The sequence below is a fragment of the Lampris incognitus genome, chromosome 12, assembly GCF_029633865.1.
Source record: "Lampris incognitus isolate fLamInc1 chromosome 12, fLamInc1.hap2, whole genome shotgun sequence".
In the NCBI taxonomy this organism is placed as follows: Eukaryota; Metazoa; Chordata; class Actinopteri; order Lampriformes; family Lampridae; genus Lampris; species Lampris incognitus.
The window spans coordinates 50,053,478-50,077,804 of NC_079222.1; the positions used below are offsets into that span (position 1 = coordinate 50,053,478).

The 24,327-nt window shown below is 42.3% G+C and overlaps 1 protein-coding gene across 1 annotated transcript in view; it reads right to left on the reverse strand.

Annotated features, from left to right (window-relative positions):
* The window catches only part of LOC130121822 (metal transporter CNNM4-like), a 46,584-nt gene extending 22,257 nt beyond the window's left edge, over nt 1-24,327 (reverse strand). Inside the window, 5 exon segments of the mRNA XM_056290741.1 lie at nt 14,011-14,180; nt 15,923-16,057; nt 16,566-16,709; nt 22,895-24,296; nt 24,298-24,327. Of these exon segments, the coding sequence (XP_056146716.1) occupies nt 14,011-14,180; nt 15,923-16,057; nt 16,566-16,709; nt 22,895-24,296; nt 24,298-24,327 (1,881 nt within the window).

Consider the following 24,327-nt stretch of genomic DNA (forward strand, 5'->3'; position numbering starts at 1 on the left):
GAGGTTGTTGGGAAGAGCAAGCTGGTCACTTCTGAAGGGCATCTTCACCTTATAGTGTCCATCCATGAGCTGTGCTGATTCATCCATGATCTTCAGAAATCGAACATCTTCTCTTGACATTCCCTTTTCTTCTGAATTCCTTTCATTGAAATCATGGTTATATTGGTTGCTCAGCATCTCTTCCAATCTGCTCACGGAAATCCTATTGACATTGGCCACTGGAAGCCCATTTTCAGAACCATTATCTGCTTGAAGGGGCTCGTTGACCACCCAGCCCAGAACAGTTCTCACAGCATACGGACCATTTCCATGGCTGTTGACCACCTCCCAAGGTTCCAATAATCTGGGTGCATTGATACCAATCAATAAGTCAACATTTGCCTTACTGCTGGGGATTTGGACATCAGACAGGTAAGGCCACTTCACCAAATCTTCCTGGGTGGCAATATTGTCACTGGTCATAGGCATTTTTCTTTGCGAAAGGACTTCTGGGAGGCTATAGAAGGTGTCACCACTGAGAACAGACACCTTGAAACCTTTTAGTGAGGTACTTGGGACCACCTTCTCCTGTCCATAAGTGCACAAAAGGAAGTTGGTCTGTCGTCCAGTCACATTCAACGCATGCATTAGGTGGTCAGAACAAAATGTTGCAGAACTGCCAGGGTCGAGAAAGGCATACGTTTGCAGTATCTTGTCTCCCTTTGTGGACTTGACTTGGACTGGCAAAATGGACAGCTTACAATCACCTCCACCGGCCCCAGTAAGATCATAAGTTTGCGTTGAAGCTGTAGTGCTAGCTGTAGTGACAACTGGATTGACAGCTGAAGTGACACTCGCAGATTCCTTAGGCTGCTGGTCTGTGCTGGGATAAGGCCTGTCAATATGAAGCATGGTTGGATGATTTTTTCCGCAAACCTTGCAGGTTAGGCGCTTGTCGCAATCACCACTCATGTGACCGGAACACAAACATCCAAAACAAATCCCCTTTTGCTTCATAAAGAGAATTTTATCCTTGTGCTTCCTACTTTTCAGCCGTGAGCACTCCGCCAGAGAGTGACTCCGAAAGCAGCACACACAAGATCCAGATTTCTCCACTTTGGCATCATGCCCCTTCTGGACAGAGCCTGAGTCTGGTTCTTTGGAGTCCAGACGTGTCACAGTTGTAGCAAAGCTGTTGCCTTTAGCTCTGCTGTACTTGGACTGAGGCTGGGACTTGCTTCTGTTGCTCAATACTTCTTTGCCAATTGGTTGGTCCTGGATGTCGTCAAAAAGTGGGTCAGAAAGGATCCTAACTTGGCGTTCCATGAATGTGACGAGATCGTTGAAAACAGCTCTGCTATGTCGTCGCTCCAGTAGCTCATGAGCTGTTGTCTTCCATCTTTCCCTAAATCTGTAGGGCAGCTTGGTCATGATCATGTGCATGTTGGTAGGCATGTCGAGCTCTTGCATGTGTTGCAGCTCTGTCATCACGTTGCAACAGTTGCGCAGGAACAGAGAATAGGCCTGTAGCGCCTTTACATCCTCAGACTTAACTGTGGGCCAAGCCAAAGCCTTCTCAATGTAAGATGTAGCAATCTTAAACTCATTCCCGAAATGTTCATGCAGGAGATTCTTTGCAATGTCGTAACCACGATCAGGCATCATGTGCTGACAACTCCTTACCAGCTCTCGTGGTTGTCCTTTTGTGAATTGTCCCAAAAAATATAAGCAATCTGCTTTGTTAGCCTTTGATTCAATATTATGCTCAAATGCTCTTATAAAGCTCCTATATTGAAGCGGATCGCCATCAAATGCAGGGATATCTCTGGATGGTAAGACATTGAGAGCTGTTGTTGCACAAGGGCGTCTGTGATTTCGTTCTGCCGTTGCATGATTGTGCTGAAGTCTCCTTGTGGTGGCATTTGAGAAGGTTGATACAATGGTGCAGGTGACCCAGTATGAGCTCGCATAGAATGAAATTGTGGTTGTGCAACAGCTCCACGTTGTGGTGGCATTGGGGAGGTTTGATACAATTGTGCATGTGGCCCAGTAAGAGCAGGCATAACATGAAGTTGTGGTTGTGCAGCAGCTCCGCCTTGTGGTGGCATTTGGGAGGGCTGTGGTTGTGCAGCGGCTCCATACATTTTAGCCTTTAGTTTGACACTGGAGTCAGGCTGTTGTGGCTGTTGCAGTGAAACAGTGACTGGCTTTGGTTTGTCACTGGGCTGTTGGATTAAAACAGTTGGTTTTGTCTTTGGTTTGACAACGGGCTCTTGCACAGGAAGATTTGATGGCTTTGCTGCTGGATTTAGCACAGCAGAGATTGGTTGAGGAGGTCCAGTGTGATTTTCCACATGCGATATCCTTCCATTAGAGGTTCGTGACCGTCTCCCACTCTCTGATGCATTGCCCAGAACAGCCAGTTTAGCAGCGGATGCAGCCAATTCAGCATCCATTTCCAGCTGCTGCTTTTTCCTCCTTAACTCTTCCTTCTTTCTCCTTAACTCTTCCTCCTGAGCCTCCAGAGCTTGTCTCTCCTTCAAAGATGCTGCTTTCACCAGCAGTGCAGCTCTCTCAGCCTCTGCTTTGATACGTTCAGAGGCTGTACTGTTACCACTCTGTCTGCTGGTTTGAGAGTGTCTACATTCAACATTTGATGCGCTGTCACCTGGTTTCACATCATCATCCACATTGTGCGAGAGCACAATATCTGGTTGCTCATCGTCTGGGTGCACGTCCTCTGGGTGCACATCCTCTGTGGGCACACTAACTGGGTGCACATCCTCTCTGGGCACATTATCTGGGTGCACGTCAACCACATTGCTCACATTACCAATATTTTGCGCCAACCATTGTTCAACTTGAACATGGAAACTCTCCTCAATTGCCATTCTTTTTTTTATATATCAATTTATTTCTGACTTTTCCCTTTTTTCTCCCAATTTAGTGGCCAATCGATCCCTATTTTAATTCAAACACCCACCCTCGTACTGCATCTCTCCGGCCGGCAGTCTCGAAGGAGACGCCTCCCCACTTTCGTGACAAGGTGACTCCAGGCCGAACCACTGTTTTTTCCGACACACCAGAGACACATTCATGTGACGAACACAAGCCGACTCCGCCCCCCTCCCCAAGACAGCGTTGCCAATGATTGCTGCTTCATCGAGTCCGGCCATAGTCGGATCTGACGAGACCGGGACGCGAACCCCGGCCCCCAGCGGGCAACTGCATCGACACAAAGCCGATGCTTAGACCGCTACACCACCGCGGACCCCTCAATTGCCATTCTTGACCCAAACCAGGCGTTTTGTTTTTCAATTTCATCCAGGGGCATAGGTAACACAGACATGCCATCCTTATGCAGACCTATGGCTGTCTCGCACAGCCTACCATATTCATCAAATCCACCTTGTACCCCTTTCACATCAGTAGCCTGCACGAATACCTCGATCATTTGCCTCAGCTTTTTAGCTGTGTTTAGTTTCCCTGATCTTTCATTTTGCAACTTTCCCAACCTTTCACATAAAACCTTATAGGTCGGTTTAATTTCCCTTTTGCCCCATTGCGACGACACTGTCCGCAGCCGCCTCGGCCCCCACGGGTTTGTCAACATTACTGTCCTCAGAACCGTCCATGTTGACAATCCGCAATACCTTTATGCGCGCAAGTTGGTTCAACCCAAACTCAAGGACAGGCTGGAAGGCCCAGTCATTCACCTACCAATGCTATGGAAGTTACGCTCGCAAACACAAAGTTGTGTGTACCTAATTAAATGGCCATTGATGGGTCGCTACCACACACCTCGGCTCAAGGCCTACTGGAGACGTTGGCAGCTGGCGCTGGGTACCGCTGGAGCTCCAGGGCGCTGACCTGACGGTCGGCCTTCTCTCCGTGCGTCCGCGTTTACATCCCCACATGAAAGCGATGCACAAACACATCCCACGCCGTCCTCAATGGATCAGACCAAAGGGGCAGCTCACACGGGAAAACCATCCAACGACGTCCTCAGCGACGTCCTCAACGAGCAAAGTTTTTGACTTCTTTGTGTAATGGCTTGAATTACTTGTGACGAAAAACGATAAACCTACAAGCCATGAGGAGGCTAGAACTTCCTAACTGACGCGTCCGTGTTGAAGTAGGCCACGTGTCACATCAATGACTGAACTTCCACAAGGTCCGATGCAATAATACTCCACAATGATTTATTTACACCACAAAAATATCCGACGCACAATTGCATGAGAGATCTAAAGCAAACGGCACTACCTTGACAAGTGCACAACGAACCACAAGACGTGGCGGTCAAACACTTGTTTGCCCTCGCCGGTAACAAACACACCTGCACGTCATCAGGACCAAAAAAATTATATAGACAGGTAATGCATTTCCGCTCTGACAGGTGGAGTCACCTACTGGGCAATAAAGGGAACTGCCATCAAGAACCCAGTTTCATACAGAGGCATATTGCAGAACAATAGAGAAATGCAAGCAAAATAAATGAAATATGAAATATGGCACTAAACAAGCAAATTGGCTCAAACACTCATGTTGGTTTGTTTTATAGCTGATTTATCCTCATGTTGGTTTGTTTTATAGTCTGATTTATCCTCATGTTGGTTTGTTTTATAGTCTGATTGATCCTCATGTTGGTTTGTTTTATAGCTGATTTATCCTCATGTTGGTTTGTTTTATAGCTGATTTATCCTCATGTTGGTTTGTTTTATAGTCTGATTTATCCTCATGTTGGTTTGTTTTATAGTCTGATTGATCCTCATGTTGGTTTGTTTTATAGCTGATTGATCCTCATGTTGGTTTGTTTTATAGTCTGATTTATCCTCATGTTGGTTTGTTTTATAGCTGATTTATCCTCATGTTGGTTTGTTTTATAGCTGATTTATCCTCATGTTGGTTTGTTTTATAGCTGATTTATCCTCATGTTTGTTTGTTTTATAGCTGATTTATCCTCATGTTGGTTTGTTTTATAGCTGATTTATCCTCATGTTGGTTTGTTTTATAGTCTGATTTATCCTCATGTTGGTTTGTTTTATAGCTGATTTATCCTCATGTTGGTTTGTTTTATAGTCTGATTTATCCTCATGTTGGTTTGTTTTATAGCTGATTTATCCTCATGTTGGTTTGTTTTATAGCTGATTTATCCTCATGTTGGTTTGTTTTATAGCTGATTTATCCTCATGTTGGTTTGTTTTATAGCTGATTTATCCTCATGTTGGTTTGTTTTATAGTCTGATTTATCCTCATGTTGGTTTGTTTTATAGCTGATTTATCCTCATGTTGGTTTGTTTTATAGCTGATTTATCCTCATGTTGGTTTGTTTTATAGCTGATTTATCCTCATGTTGGTTTGTTTTATAGTCTGATTTATCCTCATGTTGGTTTGTTTTATAGTCTGATTTATCCTCATGTTGGTTTGTTTTATAGCTGATTTATCCTCATGTTGGTTTGTTTTATAGCTGATTTATCCTCATGTTGGTTTGTTTTATAGTCTGATTTATCCTCATGTTGGTTTGTTTTATAGTCTGATTTATCCTCATGTTGGTTTGTTTTATAGTCTGATTTATCCTCATGTTGGTTTGTTTTATAGCTGATTTATCCTCATGTTGGTTTGTTTTATAGCTGATTTATCCTCATGTTGGTTTGTTTTATAGCTGATTTATCCTCATGTTGGTTTGTTTTATAGCTGATTTATCCTCATGTTGGTTTGTTTTATAGCTGATTTATCCTCATGTTGGTTTGTTTTATAGTCTGATTTATCCTCATGTTGGTTTGTTTTATAGCTGATTTATCCTCATGTTGGTTTGTTTTATAGCTGATTTATCCTCATGTTGGTTTGTTTTATAGTCTGATTTATCCTCATGTTGGTTTGTTTTATAGTCTGATTTATCCTCATGTTGGTTTGTTTTATAGCTGATTTATCCTCATGTTGGTTTGTTTTATAGCTGATTTATCCTCATGTTGGTTTGTTTTATAGCTGATTTATCCTCATGTTGGTTTGTTTTATAGCTGATTTATCCTCATGTTGGTTTGTTTTATAGTCTGATTTATCCTCATGTTGGTTTGTTTTATAGCTGATTTATCCTCATGTTGGTTTGTTTTATAGCTGATTTATCCTCATGTTGGTTTGTTTTATAGCTGATTTATCCTCATGTTGGTTTGTTTTATAGTCTGATTTATCCTCATGTTGGTTTGTTTTATAGTCTGATTTATCCTCATGTTGGTTTGTTTTATAGCTGATTTATCCTCATGTTGGTTTGTTTTATAGCTGATTTATCCTCATGTTGGTTTGTTTTATAGTCTGATTTATCCTCATGTTGGTTTGTTTTATAGTCTGATTTATCCTCATGTTGGTTTGTTTTATAGTCTGATTTATCCTCATGTTGGTTTGTTTTATAGCTGATTTATCCTCATGTTGGTTTGTTTTATAGCTGATTTATCCTCATGTTGGTTTGTTTTATAGCTGATTTATCCTCATGTTGGTTTGTTTTATAGCTGATTTATCCTCATGTTGGTTTGTTTTATAGCTGATTTATCCTCATGTTGGTTTGTTTTATAGTCTGATTTATCCTCATGTTGGTTTGTTTTATAGCTGATTTATCCTCATGTTGGTTTGTTTTATAGCTGATTTATCCTCATGTTGGTTTGTTTTATAGCTGATTTATCCTCATGTTGGTTTGTTTTATAGTCTGATTTATCCTCATGTTGGTTTGTTTTATAGCTGATTTATCCTCATGTTGGTTTGTTTTATAGCTGATTTATCCTCATGTTGGTTTGTTTTATAGCTGATTTATCCTCATGTTGGTTTGTTTTATAGTCTGATTTATCCTCATGTTGGTTTGTTTTATAGCTGATTTATCCTCATGTTGGTTTGTTTTATAGCTGATTTATCCTCATGTTGGTTTGTTTTATAGCTGATTTATCCTCATGTTGGTTTGTTTTATAGTCTGATTTATCCTCATGTTGGTTTGTTTTATAGTCTGATTTATCCTCATGTTGGTTTGTTTTATAGCTGATTTATCCTCATGTTGGTTTGTTTTATAGCTGATTTATCCTCATGTTGGTTTGTTTTATAGCTGATTTATCCTCATGTTGGTTTGTTTTATAGCTGATTTATCCTCATGTTGGTTTGTTTTATAGTCTGATTTATCCTCATGTTGGTTTGTTTTATAGCTGATTTATCCTCATGTTGGTTTGTTTTATAGCTGATTTATCCTCATGTTGGTTTGTTTTATAGCTGATTTATCCTCATGTTGGTTTGTTTTATAGTCTGATTTATCCTCATGTTGGTTTGTTTTATAGCTGATTTATTCTCATGTTGGTTTGTTTTATAGTCTGATTTATCCTCATGTTGGTTTGTTTTATAGTCTGATTTATCCTCATGTTGGTTTGTTTTATAGCTGATTTATCCTCATGTTGGTTTGTTTTATAGCTGATTTATCCTCATGTTGGTTTGTTTTATAGCTGATTTATCCTCATGTTGGTTTGTTTTATAGCTGATTTATCCTCATGTTGGTTTGTTTTATAGTCTGATTTATCCTGATGTTGGTTTGTTTTATAGTCTGATTTATCCTGATGTTGGTTTGTTTTATAGTCTGATTTATCCTCATGTTGGTTTGTTTTATAGCTGATTTATCCTCATGTTGGTTTGTTTTATAGTCTGATTTATCCTCATGTTGGTTTGTTTTATAGTCTGATTTATCCTCATGTTGGTTTGTTTTATAGCTGATTTATCCTCATGTTGGTTTGTTTTATAGTCTGATTTATCCTCATGTTGGTTTGTTTTATAGCTGATTTATCCTCATGTTGGTTTGTTTTATAGCTGATTTATCCTCATGTTGGTTTGTTTTATAGTCTGATTTATCCTCATGTTGGTTTGTTTTATAGCTGATTTATCCTCATGTTGGTTTGTTTTATAGCTGATTTATCCTCATGTTGGTTTGTTTTATAGCTGATTTATCCTCATGTTGGTTTGTTTTATAGTCTGATTTATCCTCATGTTGGTTTGTTTTATAGCTGATTTATCCTCATGTTGGTTTGTTTTATAGCTGATTTATCCTCATGTTGGTTTGTTTTATAGCCTGATTTATCCTCATGTTGGTTTGTTTTATAGCTGATTTATCCTCATGTTGGTTTGTTTTATAGCTGATTTATCCTCATGTTGGTTTGTTTTATAGCTGATTTATCCTCATGTTGGTTTGTTTTATAGCTGATTTATCCTCATGTTGGTTTGTTTTATAGTCTGATTTATCCTCATGTTGGTTTGTTTTATAGCTGATTTATCCTCATGTTGGTTTGTTTTATAGCTGATTTATCCTCATGTTGGTTTGTTTTATAGCTGATTTATCCTCATGTTGGTTTGTTTTATAGCTGATTTATCCTCATGTTGGTTTGTTTTATAGCTGATTTATCCTCATGTTGGTTTGTTTTATAGTCTGATTTATCCTCATGTTGGTTTGTTTTATAGCTGATTTATCCTCATGTTGGTTTGTTTTATAGCTGATTTATCCTCATGTTGGTTTGTTTTATAGTCTGATTTATCCTCATGTTGGTTTGTTTTATAGTCTGATTTATCCTCATGTTGGTTTGTTTTATAGCTGATTTATCCTCATGTTGGTTTGTTTTATAGCTGATTTATCCTCATGTTGGTTTGTTTTATAGCTGATTTATCCTCATGTTGGTTTGTTTTATAGCTGATTTATCCTCATGTTGGTTTGTTTTATAGCTGATTTATCCTCAGGTTGGTTTGTTTTATAGATGATTTATCCTCATGTTGGTTTGTTTTATAGATGATTTATCCTCATGTTGGTTTGTTTTATAGCTGATTTATCCTCATGTTGGTTTGTTTTATATCTGATTTATCCTCATGTTGGTTTGTTTTATAGCTGATTTATCCTCATGTTTGTTTGTTTTATAGCTGATTTATCCTCATGTTGGTTTGTTTTATAGCTGATTTATCCTCATGTTGGTTTGTTTTACAGCTGATTTATCCTCATGTTGGTTTGTTTTATAGCTGATTTATCCTCATGTTGGTTTGTTTTATAGCCTGATTTATCCTCATGTTGGTTTGTTTTATAGCTGATTTATCCTCATGTTGGTTTGTTTTATAGTCTGATTTATCCTCATGTTGGTTTGTTTTATAGCTGATTTATCCTCATGTTGGTTTGTTTTATAGCTGATTTATCCTCATGTTGGTTTGTTTTATAGCTGATTTATCCTCATGTTGGTTTGTTTTATAGCTGATTTATCCTCATGTTGGTTTGTTTTATAGCTGATTTATCCTCATGTTGGTTTGTTTTATAGCTGATTTATCCTCAGGTTGGTTTGTTTTATAGTCTGATTTATCCTCATGTTGGTTTGTTTTATAGTCTGATTGATCCTCATGTTGGTTTGTTTTATAGCTGATTGATCCTCATGTTGGTTTGTTTTATAGTCTGATTTATCCTCATGTTGGTTTGTTTTATAGCTGATTTATCCTCATGTTGGTTTGTTTTATAGCTGATTTATCCTCATGTTGGTTTGTTTTATAGCCTGATTTATCCTCATGTTGGTTTGTTTTATAGCCTGATTTATCCTCATGTTGGTTTGTTTTATAGTCTGATTTATCCTCATGTTGGTTTGTTTTATAGCTGATTTATCCTCATGTTGGTTTGTTTTATAGCTGATTTATCCTCATGTTGGTTTGTTTTATAGCTGATTTATCCTCATGTTGGTTTGTTTTATAGCTGATTTATCCTCATGTTGGTTTGTTTTATAGCTGATTTATCCTCATGTTGGTTTGTTTTATAGCTGATTTATCCTCATGTTGGTTTGTTTTATAGCTGATTTATCCTCATGTTGGTTTGTTTTATAGCTGATTTATCCTCATGTTGGTTTGTTTTATAGCTGATTTATCCTCATGTTGGTTTGTTTTATAGTCTGATTTATCCTCATGTTTGTTTGTTTTATAGCTGATTTATCCTCATGTTTGTTTGTTTTATAGCTGATTTATCCTCATGTTTGTTTGTTTTATAGTCTGATTTATCCTCATGTTGGTTTGTTTTACAGCTGATTTATCCTCAGGTTGGTTTGTTTTATAGCTGATTTATCCTCATGTTTGTTTGTTTTATAGTCTGATTTATCCTCATGTGGTTTGTTTTATAGCTGATTTATCCTCATGTTGGTTTGTTTTATAGTCTGATTTATCCTCATGTTGGTTTGTTTTACAGCTGATTTATCCTCATGTTGGTTTGTTTTATAGCTGATTTATCCTCAGGTTGGTTTGTTTTATAGCTGATTTATCCTCATGTTGGTTTGTTTTATAGCTGATTTATCCTCATGTTGGTTTGTTTTATAGTCTGATTTATCCTCATGTTGGTTTGTTTTATAGCTGATTTATCCTCATGTTGGTTTGTTTTACAGCTGATTTATCCTCATGTTGGTTTGTTTTATAGTCTGATTTATCCTCATGTTGGTTTGTTTTATAGCTGATTTATCCTCATGTTGGTTTGTTTTATAGTCTGATTTATCCTCATGTGGTTTGTTTTATAGCTGATTTATCCTCATGTTGGTTTGTTTTATAGCTGATTTATCCTCATGTTGGTTTGTTTTATAGCTGATTTATCCTCATGTTGGTTTGTTTTATAGTCTGATTTATCCTCATGTTGGTTTGTTTTATAGCTGATTTATCCTCATGTTGGTTTGTTTTATAGATGATTTATCCTCATGTTGGTTTGTTTTATAGCTGATTTATCCTCATGTTGGTTTGTTTTATAGCTGATTTATCCTCATGTTGGTTTGTTTTATAGTCTGATTTATCCTCATGTTTGTTTGTTTTATATCTGATTTATGCTCATGTTGGTTTGTTTTATAGCTGATTTATCCTCATGTTGGTTTGTTTTATAGTCTGATTTATCCTCATGTTGGTTTGTTTTATAGCTGATTTATGCTCATGTTGGTTTGTTTTATAGCTGATTTATCCTCATGTTGGTTTGTTTTATAGCTGATTTATCCTCATGTTGGTTTGTTTTATAGCTGATTTATCCTCATGTTTGTTTCTTTTATAGCTGATTTATCCTCATGTTGGTTTGTTTTATAGCTGATTTATCCTCATGTTGGTTTGTTTTATAGTCTGGTTTATCCTCATGTTGGTTTGTTTTATAGTCTGATTTATCCTCATGTGTATGTGTGAGAGAGAGAGAGAGAGAGAGAGAGAGAGAGAGAGAGAGAGAGAGAGAGAGAGAGATAGAGAGAAGGACACCATATTTGTGTCCTCTCAGCTCTCATATCATTCCTTTTCCCCACGTTCCCTGCCGTATAACACCCCCTTTTGTGCCTTGCACTATGGCACAGGGGCAGGATGAACTGAACAGATGGCAGACAACAAACCCCAACGTACTCTATCTTTCTCCCTCACATTTACCCCACCGCCACTCTGTCATACTGTTTTTACCACAGTATAATACACCATAGTATGATACACCAGAGTATAATATACCATAGTATGATATACCATAGTATAATATACCAGAGTATAATAAACCATAGTATGATACACCATAGTATGATGTTCCAGAGTATAATATACCATAGTATGATATACTATAGTATAATATACCAGAGTATAATAATACCATAGTATGATATACCATAGTATAATATACCAGAGTATAATAATACCATAGTATGATATACCATAGTATAACATACCATAGTATAATATACCATAGCATGACATACCATAGTATAACATACCATATTATGATATACCATAGTATGATTTACCATAGTATAATATACCAGAGTATAATAATACCATAGTATAATATACAATAGTATAATAATACTATAGTATGATATACCATAGTATGATATACCAGAGTATAATAATACCACAATACAATACACCATAGTGTGATATACCATAGTATAACATACCAGAGTATAATATACCATAGTATAATAGTACCATAGTATAATAATACCATAGTATAATCACCACTGTTCCCTCAAGTTGTCATGCACGCATGTAATAATACTGTATACTATAGTGTACAGTGTATAGTGTACGATGTGTAGTGTATGGCGTATAGTGTATAGTGTATGAAATAATACTGTATAGTGTATAGTGTATGCTGTATAGTGTATAGTGTACAGTGTATAGTGTATATTCTATAGTGTACAGTGTACAGTGTATGGTGTACAGTGTATGGTGTACAGTAAATAGTGTACAGTGTATGGTGTACAGTGTATAATGTACAGTATATAGTGTACAGTGTATGGTGTACAGTGTACAATGTATAGTGTACAGTCTGAAGTGTATAGTGGACAGTGTATGGTATATAGTGTAAAGTGTATAGTGTATGGTGTACAGTGGAGTGTAGTGCACAGTGTATAGTGTACAGTGCACATTGTATAGTGTACAGTGTATAGTGTACAGTGTATGGTGTACAGTGTATGGTGTACAGTATACTGTGTATAGTGTACAGTCTACAATTTATAGTGTAAACTCTACAGTGTATAGTGTACAGTGTATGGTGTACAGTATATAGTGTATAGTGTACAGTGTACGGTGCATGGTGTACAGTGTATAGTGTACAGTGTATGGTGTACAGTATACAGTGTATAGTGTATACTGTACAGTCTACAATTTATAGTGTAAAATCTACAGTGTATAGTGTACAGTGTATGGTGTACAGTATATGGTGTATAGTGTACAGTGTACGGTATATGGTGTACAGTGTATAGTGTACAGTGTATGGTGTATAGTGTACAGTGTATAGTGTACAATCTACAGTGTATAGTGTACAGTATATAGTGTATAGTGTATACTGTGGAGTGTACGGTGTATGGTGTACAGTGTATAGTGTACAGTATATGGTGTACAGTATATAGTGTATAGTGTATAGTGTACAGTGTATGGTGTACGGTGTACAGTGTATAGTGTACAGTGTATGGTGTACAGTGTATGGTGTATGGTGTACAGTATATAGTGTATAGTGTATAGTGTATGGTGTACGGTGTACAGTGTATAGTGTATGGTGTACAGTGTATGGTGTACAGTATATAGTGTATAGTGTACAGTGTATAGTGTACGGTGTATAGTGTACAGTGTATAGTGTACGGTGTATGGTGTACAGTGTATGGTGTATAGTGTACAGTATATAGTGTATAGTGTATGGTGTACGGTGTACAGTGTATAGTGTATGGTGTACAGTGTATGGTGTACAGTATATAGTGTATAGTGTACAGTGTATAGTGTACAGTGTACGGTGTATAGTGTACAGTGTATAGTGTACGGTGTATGGTGTACAGTGTATGGTGTACGGTGTAGTGTATAGTGTACAGTGTATAGTGTACGGTGTATGGTGTACGGTGTACAGTATATAGTGTATTGTGTACAGTGTATAGTGTACAGTGTATGGTGTACGGTGTACAGTATATAGTGTATAGTGTACAGTGTATAGTGTACAGTGTATGGTGTACGGTGTACAGTATATAGTGTATTGTGTACAGTGTATAGTGTACAGTGTATGGTGTACGGTGTACAGTATATAGTGTATTGTGTACAGTGTATAGTGTACAGTATATAGTGTATAGTGTGGAGTGTATGGTGTACGGTGTACAGTGTATGGTGTACAGTGTAGGGTGTATGGTGTACAGTGTATAGTGTACAGTGTACGGTGTACAGTGTATAGTGTACAGTGTACGGTGTATGGTATACAGTGTATAGTGTACAGTGTACAGTGTAAAGGGCAGGTTGTTGGTAGTAAAGGCTGTGGGGAGCAGGGTGTTCCTGTTTAGACCGTGCTGAAAATAATTTGTAAGCATCCTGTAAGAAGACCAAAGCCAGACACTGAGTGGCAGAAGTCACACCACTGACCCTAATCCACCGTCCAGAAACTAGACCGTGCGTGTCTGTCTGTGTGTGTGCGTGTGTGTGTCTGTGTGTGTGTGTGCGTGTGTGTGTGAAGTGAGTCTACCTGTATGAGACAGTAACATGGATGAGTAAATAACAGGCTCTGCTCACACAGGTACGTACCTGCAGGATGAGTATGAAGTAGTCTGCGGGTTTTCCTCTGAGGTAAATAAAGTGCTGTGCCGAGCGTTTGTCATTTTCATTAAACTTGATTTCCTGGATGACGTCCGGGTGTTGGAGGATCCGCAGCAGGACCTTCTCTGTGATCTGGAACGGGCTGAATAGGCTCACCTCTGCATGGGGGAGAACACAGGACAGTGTGGAGAAGACAAGGAGGACAGTCCTTGACACCAGGTGAGACAGGATGACCTGATGGTGACCTTACAGCTGCTGCTTCTGTCTATGATCTCACCACTAACTAGCTAACAGTTAAGTCTTTGAGTTCTTAACAATGGTCAGTGACTAACCCAGTCACCAAACACGTCCGGGGCCCTGCGGACCCTCTGGGGTCTCTGAAGTGGGCTGAAGGAAGGAGGGAGACACTGGACGCATTCCCCACCAGGATCCTGAGACCCGGATTGATCCAGCTGAGGCCAAGCAGGGCTGCCAGGAGGCTGGCTATGGCTCGGTGAAACTGGTGGTGGAGAATGGAGGCCCTGGAGGGCCCCCGCAGCAGTAACCTCAGTCTCTGACAGGGTGTGCCACAGGTCGAGAGGACCGATGTCGGGGTCAGCAGAGCTTTCGTCTGCTGCTGTAGGGAGGCACCTCCACAGTGTCCATGGGCGCCTGGCGGGTTTTCGTAAGACAAGCCTTTGGCAGCACAGCTGGTGCTGGTGCAGGTGCAGGTGCAGGTGCGGCACCATAGGGTGACATCATTTTTCATGTTAGTATGGACATGACATGACCGTGTCTTCTGTCTCATTCTGTTCATACAGGACGTCATCTGTCTTACTGCAGGCTACGGCATCTCTAACATGATTATTTTTACTCATCTATTATTTCGGTACCCCTGAGCTTTCATAAGAGCGTCCTATTGAGTTCATCCTCTATGTGGACTTATTTGTGGGTCAGTCCATTTCCGGACATGTTTGGGTATTCTCTTACTTTTACCAGTTCTCAATTAACGCTCTTGCTTGGGACAAATGGCTGCCATAAGCAAATCACACATAAGACTGGTACAAAAAAGATCTTACACGAGTATTTGTTCAAACTATTGATCTCATCTTCAGCCGCTTCTCCCCAGCAACACCCTCCAGCTCCTCCTGGGGGATCTCAAGGTGTTCCCAGGCCAGACTGAACATGTAGTCCCTCCAGCGAGTTCTGGGTCTACCCCGGGGTCTCCTCCCAGTTGGACGTGCCCAGAAAACCTCCAAAGGAAGGAGCCCAGGAGGCATCCCGATCAGATGTCTGAACCACCTCAACTGGCTCCTTTCAACGTGAAGGAGCAGCGGCTCTACTCCGAGCTCCCTCTGGATGTCCGAGCTCCTCACCCTATCTCTAAGGCTGAGCCCAGACACCCTACGGAGGAAACTCATTTCAGCCGCTTGTATCCACGATCTCACCCTTTTGGTCACTACCCAAAGCTCATGACCATAGGGGAGGGTTGGAACCAAGACTGACTGGTAAATTGAGAGCTTTGCCTTCCGGCTCAGCTCCCTCTTCACCACAACGGTCCGGCACAACGTCAAACTATTGTCATTCAGAAACATTCCCATCAACGTTATAAGGTCGCGGGTCTGCAAATTGCTGACACAACTTTTACAAAATATTGACTTGGGGTTTGTGTTCACACCAAGCCGACACTGTAAAATGACCATAAATGTACGGACTGGGCAGCATGTGTGAATGAGGTGGTCCCATCGCTGCAGGGCTGGCGTCTGTGTCCCATGTGGCCATGCATGATAAATTCCTAAGTCGCTATGCCAAACAACATTTTATGCCGTTCGGTCATGCCAGTGCTATTAGTGTCTCATAGGTTCAGATATATTTTACGCTGGCGTCCTTTCAGATTGGCTGCCATGATCAAAATGCCCACCTGTGGCTAGGAAGCGGTGTGCTGCCAGCATGAGCTGAGGAGAGATCTTCACTTTAGTGTCACTCTCTTGTTTGAAGGCAGAAAAATCCCGCTTACTCTTGTTGGGATCCACTTTCTTCCTGTTACTGTTGTCAGCTGGAGACACAACAGAGGACAGTGGACAGTCAGAGAGGACAATACCGTGAAGGCCAAACAAATGAGTCCAACATGATATTCAGTATTCTTAAAAGATTAACTGGAGGGGTGTCACGATTCTCCAAATCCACGATTCCATTCGAGCTTCGATTTAAGGTCACGATTTGATGAAATGTTGGATTTAAACGTACCGTTTTTCAGCAGTGAGGGCTATGCCACTGTTCAGACTATCGAGTCAACAGATCCTTAGTTTTATGCCCTGGCAACTGTTATTTAGACTTTCAAATTCTTAAAAAAGATGGGCTTGGGTCGTCTGGGTGGCGTGGCGGTCTATTCAAAATCAAACGCTCATTTCAATCGATTTTCGATTTAGAATTGAAATCATGACACCACCTAATTAACTCTGAACATCACTGTTGTGTAACTACAATACATAGAGTGGCTACACAAGTGTTTGTGGGTTTGTGTAACAAGTACCAACGGAGGCACACAGATCATGCTGACTCACTGTACAGGTCAGACTCATCCAGGATCTCTGATTTGATGATCTCCTCAATGACGTCCTCCAAGGTGACCAATCCCAGCACCTCGTAGAAGGGATCTCCCTCCCCCTCATTGTTCACCTTCTGGACAATGGCCAGGTGGGATTTACCTGGTAAGGATAAGGATCACAATCAGGTTACTACTTGGCAGAAGGGCACGGCTCAAAATGATATCAGTTTACTGTGCAGATTCAAACATGTAAAATAAAAAAGCCTGGTGTAATTGCGTTGCCTCAATGCCTCATAATTCCATAACCATGATAATACCTGTTCACTTCCTGCACACTGCAGGTCTACCTACCACAAACGACTCGACTAACTGATTGCCATAAGGCACTGTCACACACAACTGTTTATGAGTACCCATGACGACACATTGAGATTGTCATGTGAGGGAAAACCATGTAGACCTGGCTCATAAATTGTCGACTCCACACCCCCTCTCCTAAATTTCAGCAGTCAGGCCTCAAAACATGTCCTCCAACGACTGATCAGCTCAACTCTGTTCCTCTCTGACAGCATCACGGAGGCTGCAGTCACACCACTATTCAATCTCTCAGAGTCACCGGTGGATTTAGGCTGACCGCTGGGAGGACAAACCGAGTCCTTAATATAGCCCAGACTGGGCTCCAAGCTTTGGAGGAAAGGTGCTGGAGGAACTGCCAACATGAGCTAGAGAGGACAGACTGAGGGAGAGAGGGCAGGGGGAGGAAGAATGGAGGATGTGGTAGAAGAACAGAATAACAGGTTAATCCACTCCTCTGTTTTATCTGCTCTGAAGCGTTCCTCATTAAGTGTGCGACACCAATTCATGACCTTAAAATAGATGCTGGGCCTGCATGCACAAGAGTCAAATACAAACTAGACAGGCTGACAAAGGTCTCCACTTCCATGCTACAGAGAAAAAGAATTGAGATTTCCATCACAAGTACCCCAACAATTCAGTGACTGCGTTTACATGCCCAGTTCGGCCGAGCTACGGTTACAGTTCGATCAGGCCACGTAATTAGATTACCGTCAATTTCCCAGTACACGAGAACCGGGGGAGAATCGATTCATGGTAGGTGGCGATAGGCCCTCTTTTAGCTGGTTGCTATTGGACCGCGGGAACTATGGGTCATGCGCAGAACGCCCAGGCCAGTTCAGAGCCGACTGAAGCGTATACATGCCAGAGTAATCCCCAACGGCATCATGTAGGTGTGTTAGTCCCACTTCCAGAAATTCCATTTAGTACGATTTCAGTCGCACTAACACGTTTACATGTGTGTTCAAAGTCCAGTTTTGGTCGGCTAACACAATAAATCCACTTTTTCTAACATCATGTAAACGTAGCGACCGATATCATGTTCTGTGAAAGCACACGGCTGACTGTGGTGCTGCAGCAGATGGAGGCTGCAGCAGAGCTCCACCTCTGCTGCATGTCAGCAAGTGTGAGGTCACCGTGCTAGTGACGAGGAAAACAAGCTGCCAGTCACCAGGCGTCAAACATCACAGGATGATCAATGTCCCCCTCGTTCACGTCAGTATGTCCATGTAAGTGTTTATCAAAGTCCCACCCCAACAACACTTTAACAGAGGGTTTATTTTTCATGCTGATCATCACTAAATCATGGAGACCACGACATTTGCACTGTGTCATTAGGAATGCAGAGGTTTTTATCATGCCATTAGCGTAGCCAGCTTGTACTCAGCACTTCACTTAAACTGACCACAGAAACTCAGCGATCGCCAAATTTACTTGAGAATGCAAGTCAGCGGGAAAACATAGCAAAGTCTGGGACTGAGTGTGAATATGACCAAGACAGAAACGATAGACTCAGCAGATAAACGGCATGCCCAACAACAGAATACTGCAAACACTCAACATTGCTGAGGGGATATTTAACTCCAGTCAGCTTTTAAACAAAGGTTAAATGGAATTTTGTAGGTTACATGGTTGTAATTGATAAGACAGGAAGAGAGGGCTCCTGATCTGTTCTTGCTGATAAACACTTCCCCTGGACTGTTCCCTGTCTGGTCGTGCAGCCTGTCACCCTGGCTTATCTCACATCAGTGGCGGTAAGGTAAACCATAGTTGTCAGTGGAGGTCACGTCAGCGGCTAATGTTCTGCATCCCTGCTCTGGGTGCTGAACCAAGAGTCCTGCTCCGTGCAGCCGTAACGGCACGACACTATGAGTACACGGGCCTTGTGATAACAGTGTCAGGACCAAACACCATCCAAAGCTCCTGACACCCGTATAGTCCTTGCAGTGCTTGGTAGCCAAGCACCGATGACAACCAGTATAGTCAGTTAGAATACATCCATCCATCCATTATCCAAACCGCTTATCCTGCTCTCAGGGTCGCAGGCATGCTGCAGCCTATCCCAGCAGTCATTGGGCGGCATGCGGGGAGACACCCTGGACAGGCCGCCGGCCGACACACACACACACCTAGGGACAATTTAGTACAGCTGATTCACCTGACCTACATGACTTTGGACCGTGGGGGGAAACCGCAGCACCCGGAGGAAACCCACTCAGACACAGGAACAACATGCAAACTCCACACAGAGGACGATCCGGGACAATCCCCAAGGTTGGACTACCCCGGGGCTCGAACCTAGGACCTACTTGCTGTGAGGCGACCATGCTAACCACTGCGCCACCGTGCTGCCGGTTAGTTAAAATATATACGGGTGTGTAATGTCCACACAAGAACAGTTCCTACGTCTGGATCAGTTATCAAAGACAGCATCCGGATGTGGGCCACCTCAGGCACTGATGCGGCACTGATGGTCTCCTTCTGGCCCTGACAAAATGTGTGTGAGCCTGAAGTGGCCCACATGTATAATAACAAATATGGCCCAAATATGCCAAATCAAATGTGGGCCTTCTTTGGCAAAGATGCGGTGCTCTGGGCAACATGTGATCTGGATGTGACCCTGAAGTGGCCCGTGTGGTAAATGGTGAATATGGCCCAAATATCACAAAACACATGTGGGCCACCTTTGGCAAATATGTGGCACATGTGGCATTACTATGGCTTGGTTTGGCCCAGATCTGGCACCGCCCAAGTGCCATCATTCCACATAGTATGTGGACCGGATGAAGTGTCAGGTGTGGGACAGGTCCGGGCCACAGCAATTTTTCTATCTGGGATATTTTTATCAGTTATTTTCCAATGACACCCCCAGGAGAAATGTTCTCTGCTCGGCCCCCCATAAGGATGTGAGAGTCCTGAGTCAGCTGCAGGACCACATCCCCGGGCTGGTAATGAGTCAGGGTCCTTCTCAAAGTCAGTTCAGCTCAACAGATGCTCACTGTCAGAAGTGCTCCATCCCCAGGTTTTCAGTCGCCAGGCTCCTCACTCCCAACATCCCCATGCTAAAGGTCTCTGGATTACATAAGATATGGAGGATGCCCGTTTTCTTTGTAAGATCTGAATGAGCTAGCTAGATGTGAAAGTCACCTGTAATCATTATAATAATCGTGTGTTTATGTATATGGCACCTTTAAAGCTTCAAAGCATAAAGTATTTTACAGAAAAAAAGTAAAAAAGAAATGGCTAAACAGTATCAGGCACAACGCAAATAATAATTTCTTGCACTGTGACCTGGATGGTTCAACATAAACTCTGCCACAGTGAAAACTGTTCTCCAACGCATCATATCACAACACAGTGAAAACTGTTCTCTAGCTCATCATATCACAACACACTGAAAACTGTTCTCCAGCTCATCATGTCACAACACACTGAAAACTGTTCTCCAGCTCATCATATCACAACGCAGTGAAAACTGTTCTCCAACTCATCATAACACAACACACTGAAAACTGTTCTCTAGCTCATCATATCACAACACACTGAAAACTGTTCTCCAGCTCATCATATCACAACACAGTGAAAACTGTTCTCCAGCTCATCATATCACAATGCAGTGAAAACTGTTCTCCAACTCATCATATCACAATGCAGTGAAAACTGTTCTCTAGCTCATCATATCACAACACACTGAAAACTGTTCTCCAGCTCATCATATCACAATGCAGTGCAAACTGTTCTCCAGCTCATCATATCACAATGCAGTGAAAACTGTTCTCCAACTCATCATATCACAACACGCTGAAAACTGTTCTCTAGCTCATCATATCACAATGCAGTGAAAACTGTTCTCCAGCTCATCATAACACAATGCAGTGCAAACTGTTCTCCAGCTCATCATATCACAACACAGTGAAAACTGTTCTCCTGCTCATCATATCACAACACAGTGAAAACTGTTCTCCGGCTCATCATATCACAACACACTGAAAACGGTTCTCCGGCTCATCATATCACAACACAGTGAAAACTGTTCTCCAGCTCATCATATCACAACACACTGAAAACTGTTCTCTAGCTCATCATATCACAACACACTGAAAACTGTTCTCTAGCTCATCATATCACAACACACTGAAAACTGTTCTCCAGCTCATCATATCACAATGCAGTGCAAACTGTTCTCCAGCTCATCATATCACAACACAGTGAAAACTGTTCTCCTGCTCATCATATCACAACACAGTGAAAACTGTTCTCCAGCTCATCATATCACAACACACTGAAAACGGTTCTCCGGCTCATCATATCACAACACAGTGAAAACTGTTCTCCAGCTCATCATATCACAATGCAGTGAAAACTGTTCTCCAACTCATCATATCACAATACCGTGCAAACTGTTCTCCAGCTCATCATATCACAACACAGTGAAAACTGTTCTCCAGCTCATCATATCACAACACAGTGAAAACTGTTCTCCTGCTCATCATATCACAACACAGTGAAAACTGTTCTCCGGCTCATCATATCACAACACAGTGAAAACTTCTCCAGCTCATCATATCACAACACAGTGAAAGCTGTTCTCCTGCTCATCATATCACAACACAGTGAAAACTGTTCTCCTGCTCATCATATCACAACACACTGAAAACTGTTCTCCTGCTCATCATATCACAACACACTGAAAACTTCTCCAGCTCATCATATCACAACACAGTGAAAACTGTTCTCCAGCTCATCATATCACAACACAGTGAAAACTGTTCTCCTGCTCATCATATCACAACACAGTGAAAACTGTTCTCCGGCTCATCATATCACAACACAGTGAAAACTTCTCCAGCTCATCATATCACAACACAGTGAAAACTGTTCTCGAGCTCATCATATCACAACACAGCTGTTAAAATCCTAATTTACTCCATTTTTTAATATGCTACTTTTGCAAAAAAAAAAAGCCTTCCTGCTGAACTTCTGGTATCACAACTTCTGAAAAGATGCTGAGCCACGAATGAGGACCAAGATAAAGTGCTCCATGCTGCAGTTACAGTGTGTGTAATGTGGAGCTTCACCATGTGTTTTGTTGCCTGGTCAGTGTGGAAATGCAGACTGGCATGTTCCACTCATCGATATGGTGATCAATAAATAAACAGCCTCTTAGGGGAGCGAGCTCTTCACTACAACAGGCAGGCAAATACACATATATTTGTGTCAGTTGATGCGGTGATGTTGCCCTTGACTCCACTACCACACATACACGGTGTTGTGTCCACATCAACGACCTGAAATACAGACAAACACAGTAGTGCCAACGCATATGGACATGCATGTGTACTAGGCTGCACACACACACACACACACAAACACACGAGCACATGTTGGAACAGTCAGTCAATTAAGTAAAGTCAAAATAGTCAAGACCTGGTAATACTCTTAAGTTGGAGGAGCTCAAGACCCCCAGCCCAGGTCAGGTGGATCAGGGATATTGTGTTTCATCTCGAGTTGGGAAAAGGTAAACTTTACCTGAAGGGGTAACTGAAGGGGTAACAGTGACAAGTTCAAGAAAGTCTGGATGCCTCTTCTGACTTACTTCGACACTTGAACCAGTATAACAGAGCCGGAGGCCTCTGGACTCGAGTCAGGAACGGCCCAACTGGTACAGACTGTAACCCCAGAGATTTTACTGCGTATAGGTGAACCGTGCTGATGATTTCTTTTTCTTGAACATTTTTGTTTTGTTTTGTTTGTCTTCGACTTAGTTGTGTGTAAATGTCATTATTTCTGTAATCTGTATTTCTCCTCGAGGATCTGGGTATTTCGGGAGTGGGTGAGGGGTTTATTGTGTTAAATTAGTCAACATGTCACTTGTATATACTAAAACTGTAAACGCCACTGAACATATTTTCAACAACAACAACAACAACAACAAAATAGCATTACAATTTCTCACATCCACCTCCCCCAAAGTAAGCGAGCAAGGCGCACCTTTCTTGAACTCCTCCAGCATGGCGTCCAGTTTGGTGTCGTGGAAGACAAAGTGCACGGGATGGTTGTAGAACTTGGTGATGGTCTTCAGCGTGGTGCAGTCGTCGGGGTCCACAAAAGCCAGGTCCTTCACATAGAGGATATCCACGATGTTGGACCTCTCGTCGTCGTACACCGGAATGCGGGTGTACCCGCTCTCCATGATCTCTGACATGGTGTTGAAATCCAGCACCGCGTCCGCCTGTATCATGAAGCAGTTGGACAAGGGCGTCATCACGCCCTCCACGGTCTTGGTGCGGAGCTCCAGCGCTCCCTGGATCATGTTCATCTCCTCTTTGACCAGGTCGTTGTAGGGCTCGGTGACCTTCAGCATCTCCACGAGTTTCTCCCTGTTGTACACGGTGCCGATCTCCTGGCCCAGCAGGACGTCCAGCAGCTTGCTGACGGGGAAGGACAAGGGGAAGGTGAGCAGCATGAAGAACTTGGTGCACAGGATAGTGCTCGCCCCGACGGCCAGCCCGTGTCTGGAGCACAGCGCCTGGGGGACGATCTCCCCAAAGATAACGATGCCGACGGTGGAGGCGACCACCGCGCCCAGACCCGACCCTATGAGGTCATCCAGCAGGATGGTGAGCGTGGTGTTCACCAAGACGTTGCCCAGGAGCAAAGAACAGAGCAAGTAGTTCCCTTTGCTGCGGATTGGCTCGATTTTTCGCGCGTATCTCTTCTCCTTGTCCGTGCCGCAAGTCTGCACGATGCGGAGCTCCATGGGGTCCAGCGCCATCAGCCCGAGGTTCAAGCCGCTGAACATGCCGGAGAGCACCAGCAGGCAGCAGATGATGATGACCTGCAGCCACACGGGGAGCAGCGACTTCTTCTCCTCCACCACCAGGATCCTGCCGTCGCTCTCCCCCACCAGCACCCATCTGCTGCCGTCGGGACTCAGTACGCACAGTGCGTACTCCTTCTGCGGCTCGCTCTTCCGAAGAGGTTTGACGTGGACGCTGAGCAGCCCCGTCGTCCCCCGGCCGCTGACGTCCATGCTGGTACCGACGCTGATGTCCTTGGTGAAGTCGACGCAAGTCCCGTTCTCGTCGTAACCCCTCTCCTCGTCGTCCACGAGCTCCGTGAAGCGGATCTGAGCCCAGGTGCCCGGGTGAAGCTGAGCTCCATAGAAGCGGAGCTGCACGGAGCTCTCCTCCGTCACCTGAACCACGCCGTCCTCGGTGGTGCCGAACGGCTTGTCGCTCCTCTCCAGCCGCATGCCGAGCACGTGGCTTCCGCCGCTGCTGACACTTGACGTCGCCGCGGCGTCCCGCGCTCCGCCGACGCCCCACGCGCATATGATCAAAGTCAGGACACATCCTCGATGTCCCCTCCGCTCTGTCGCCATGTTTGTTTCGCTCTCCCGGCGACCTGGGAGCTGACGTCAT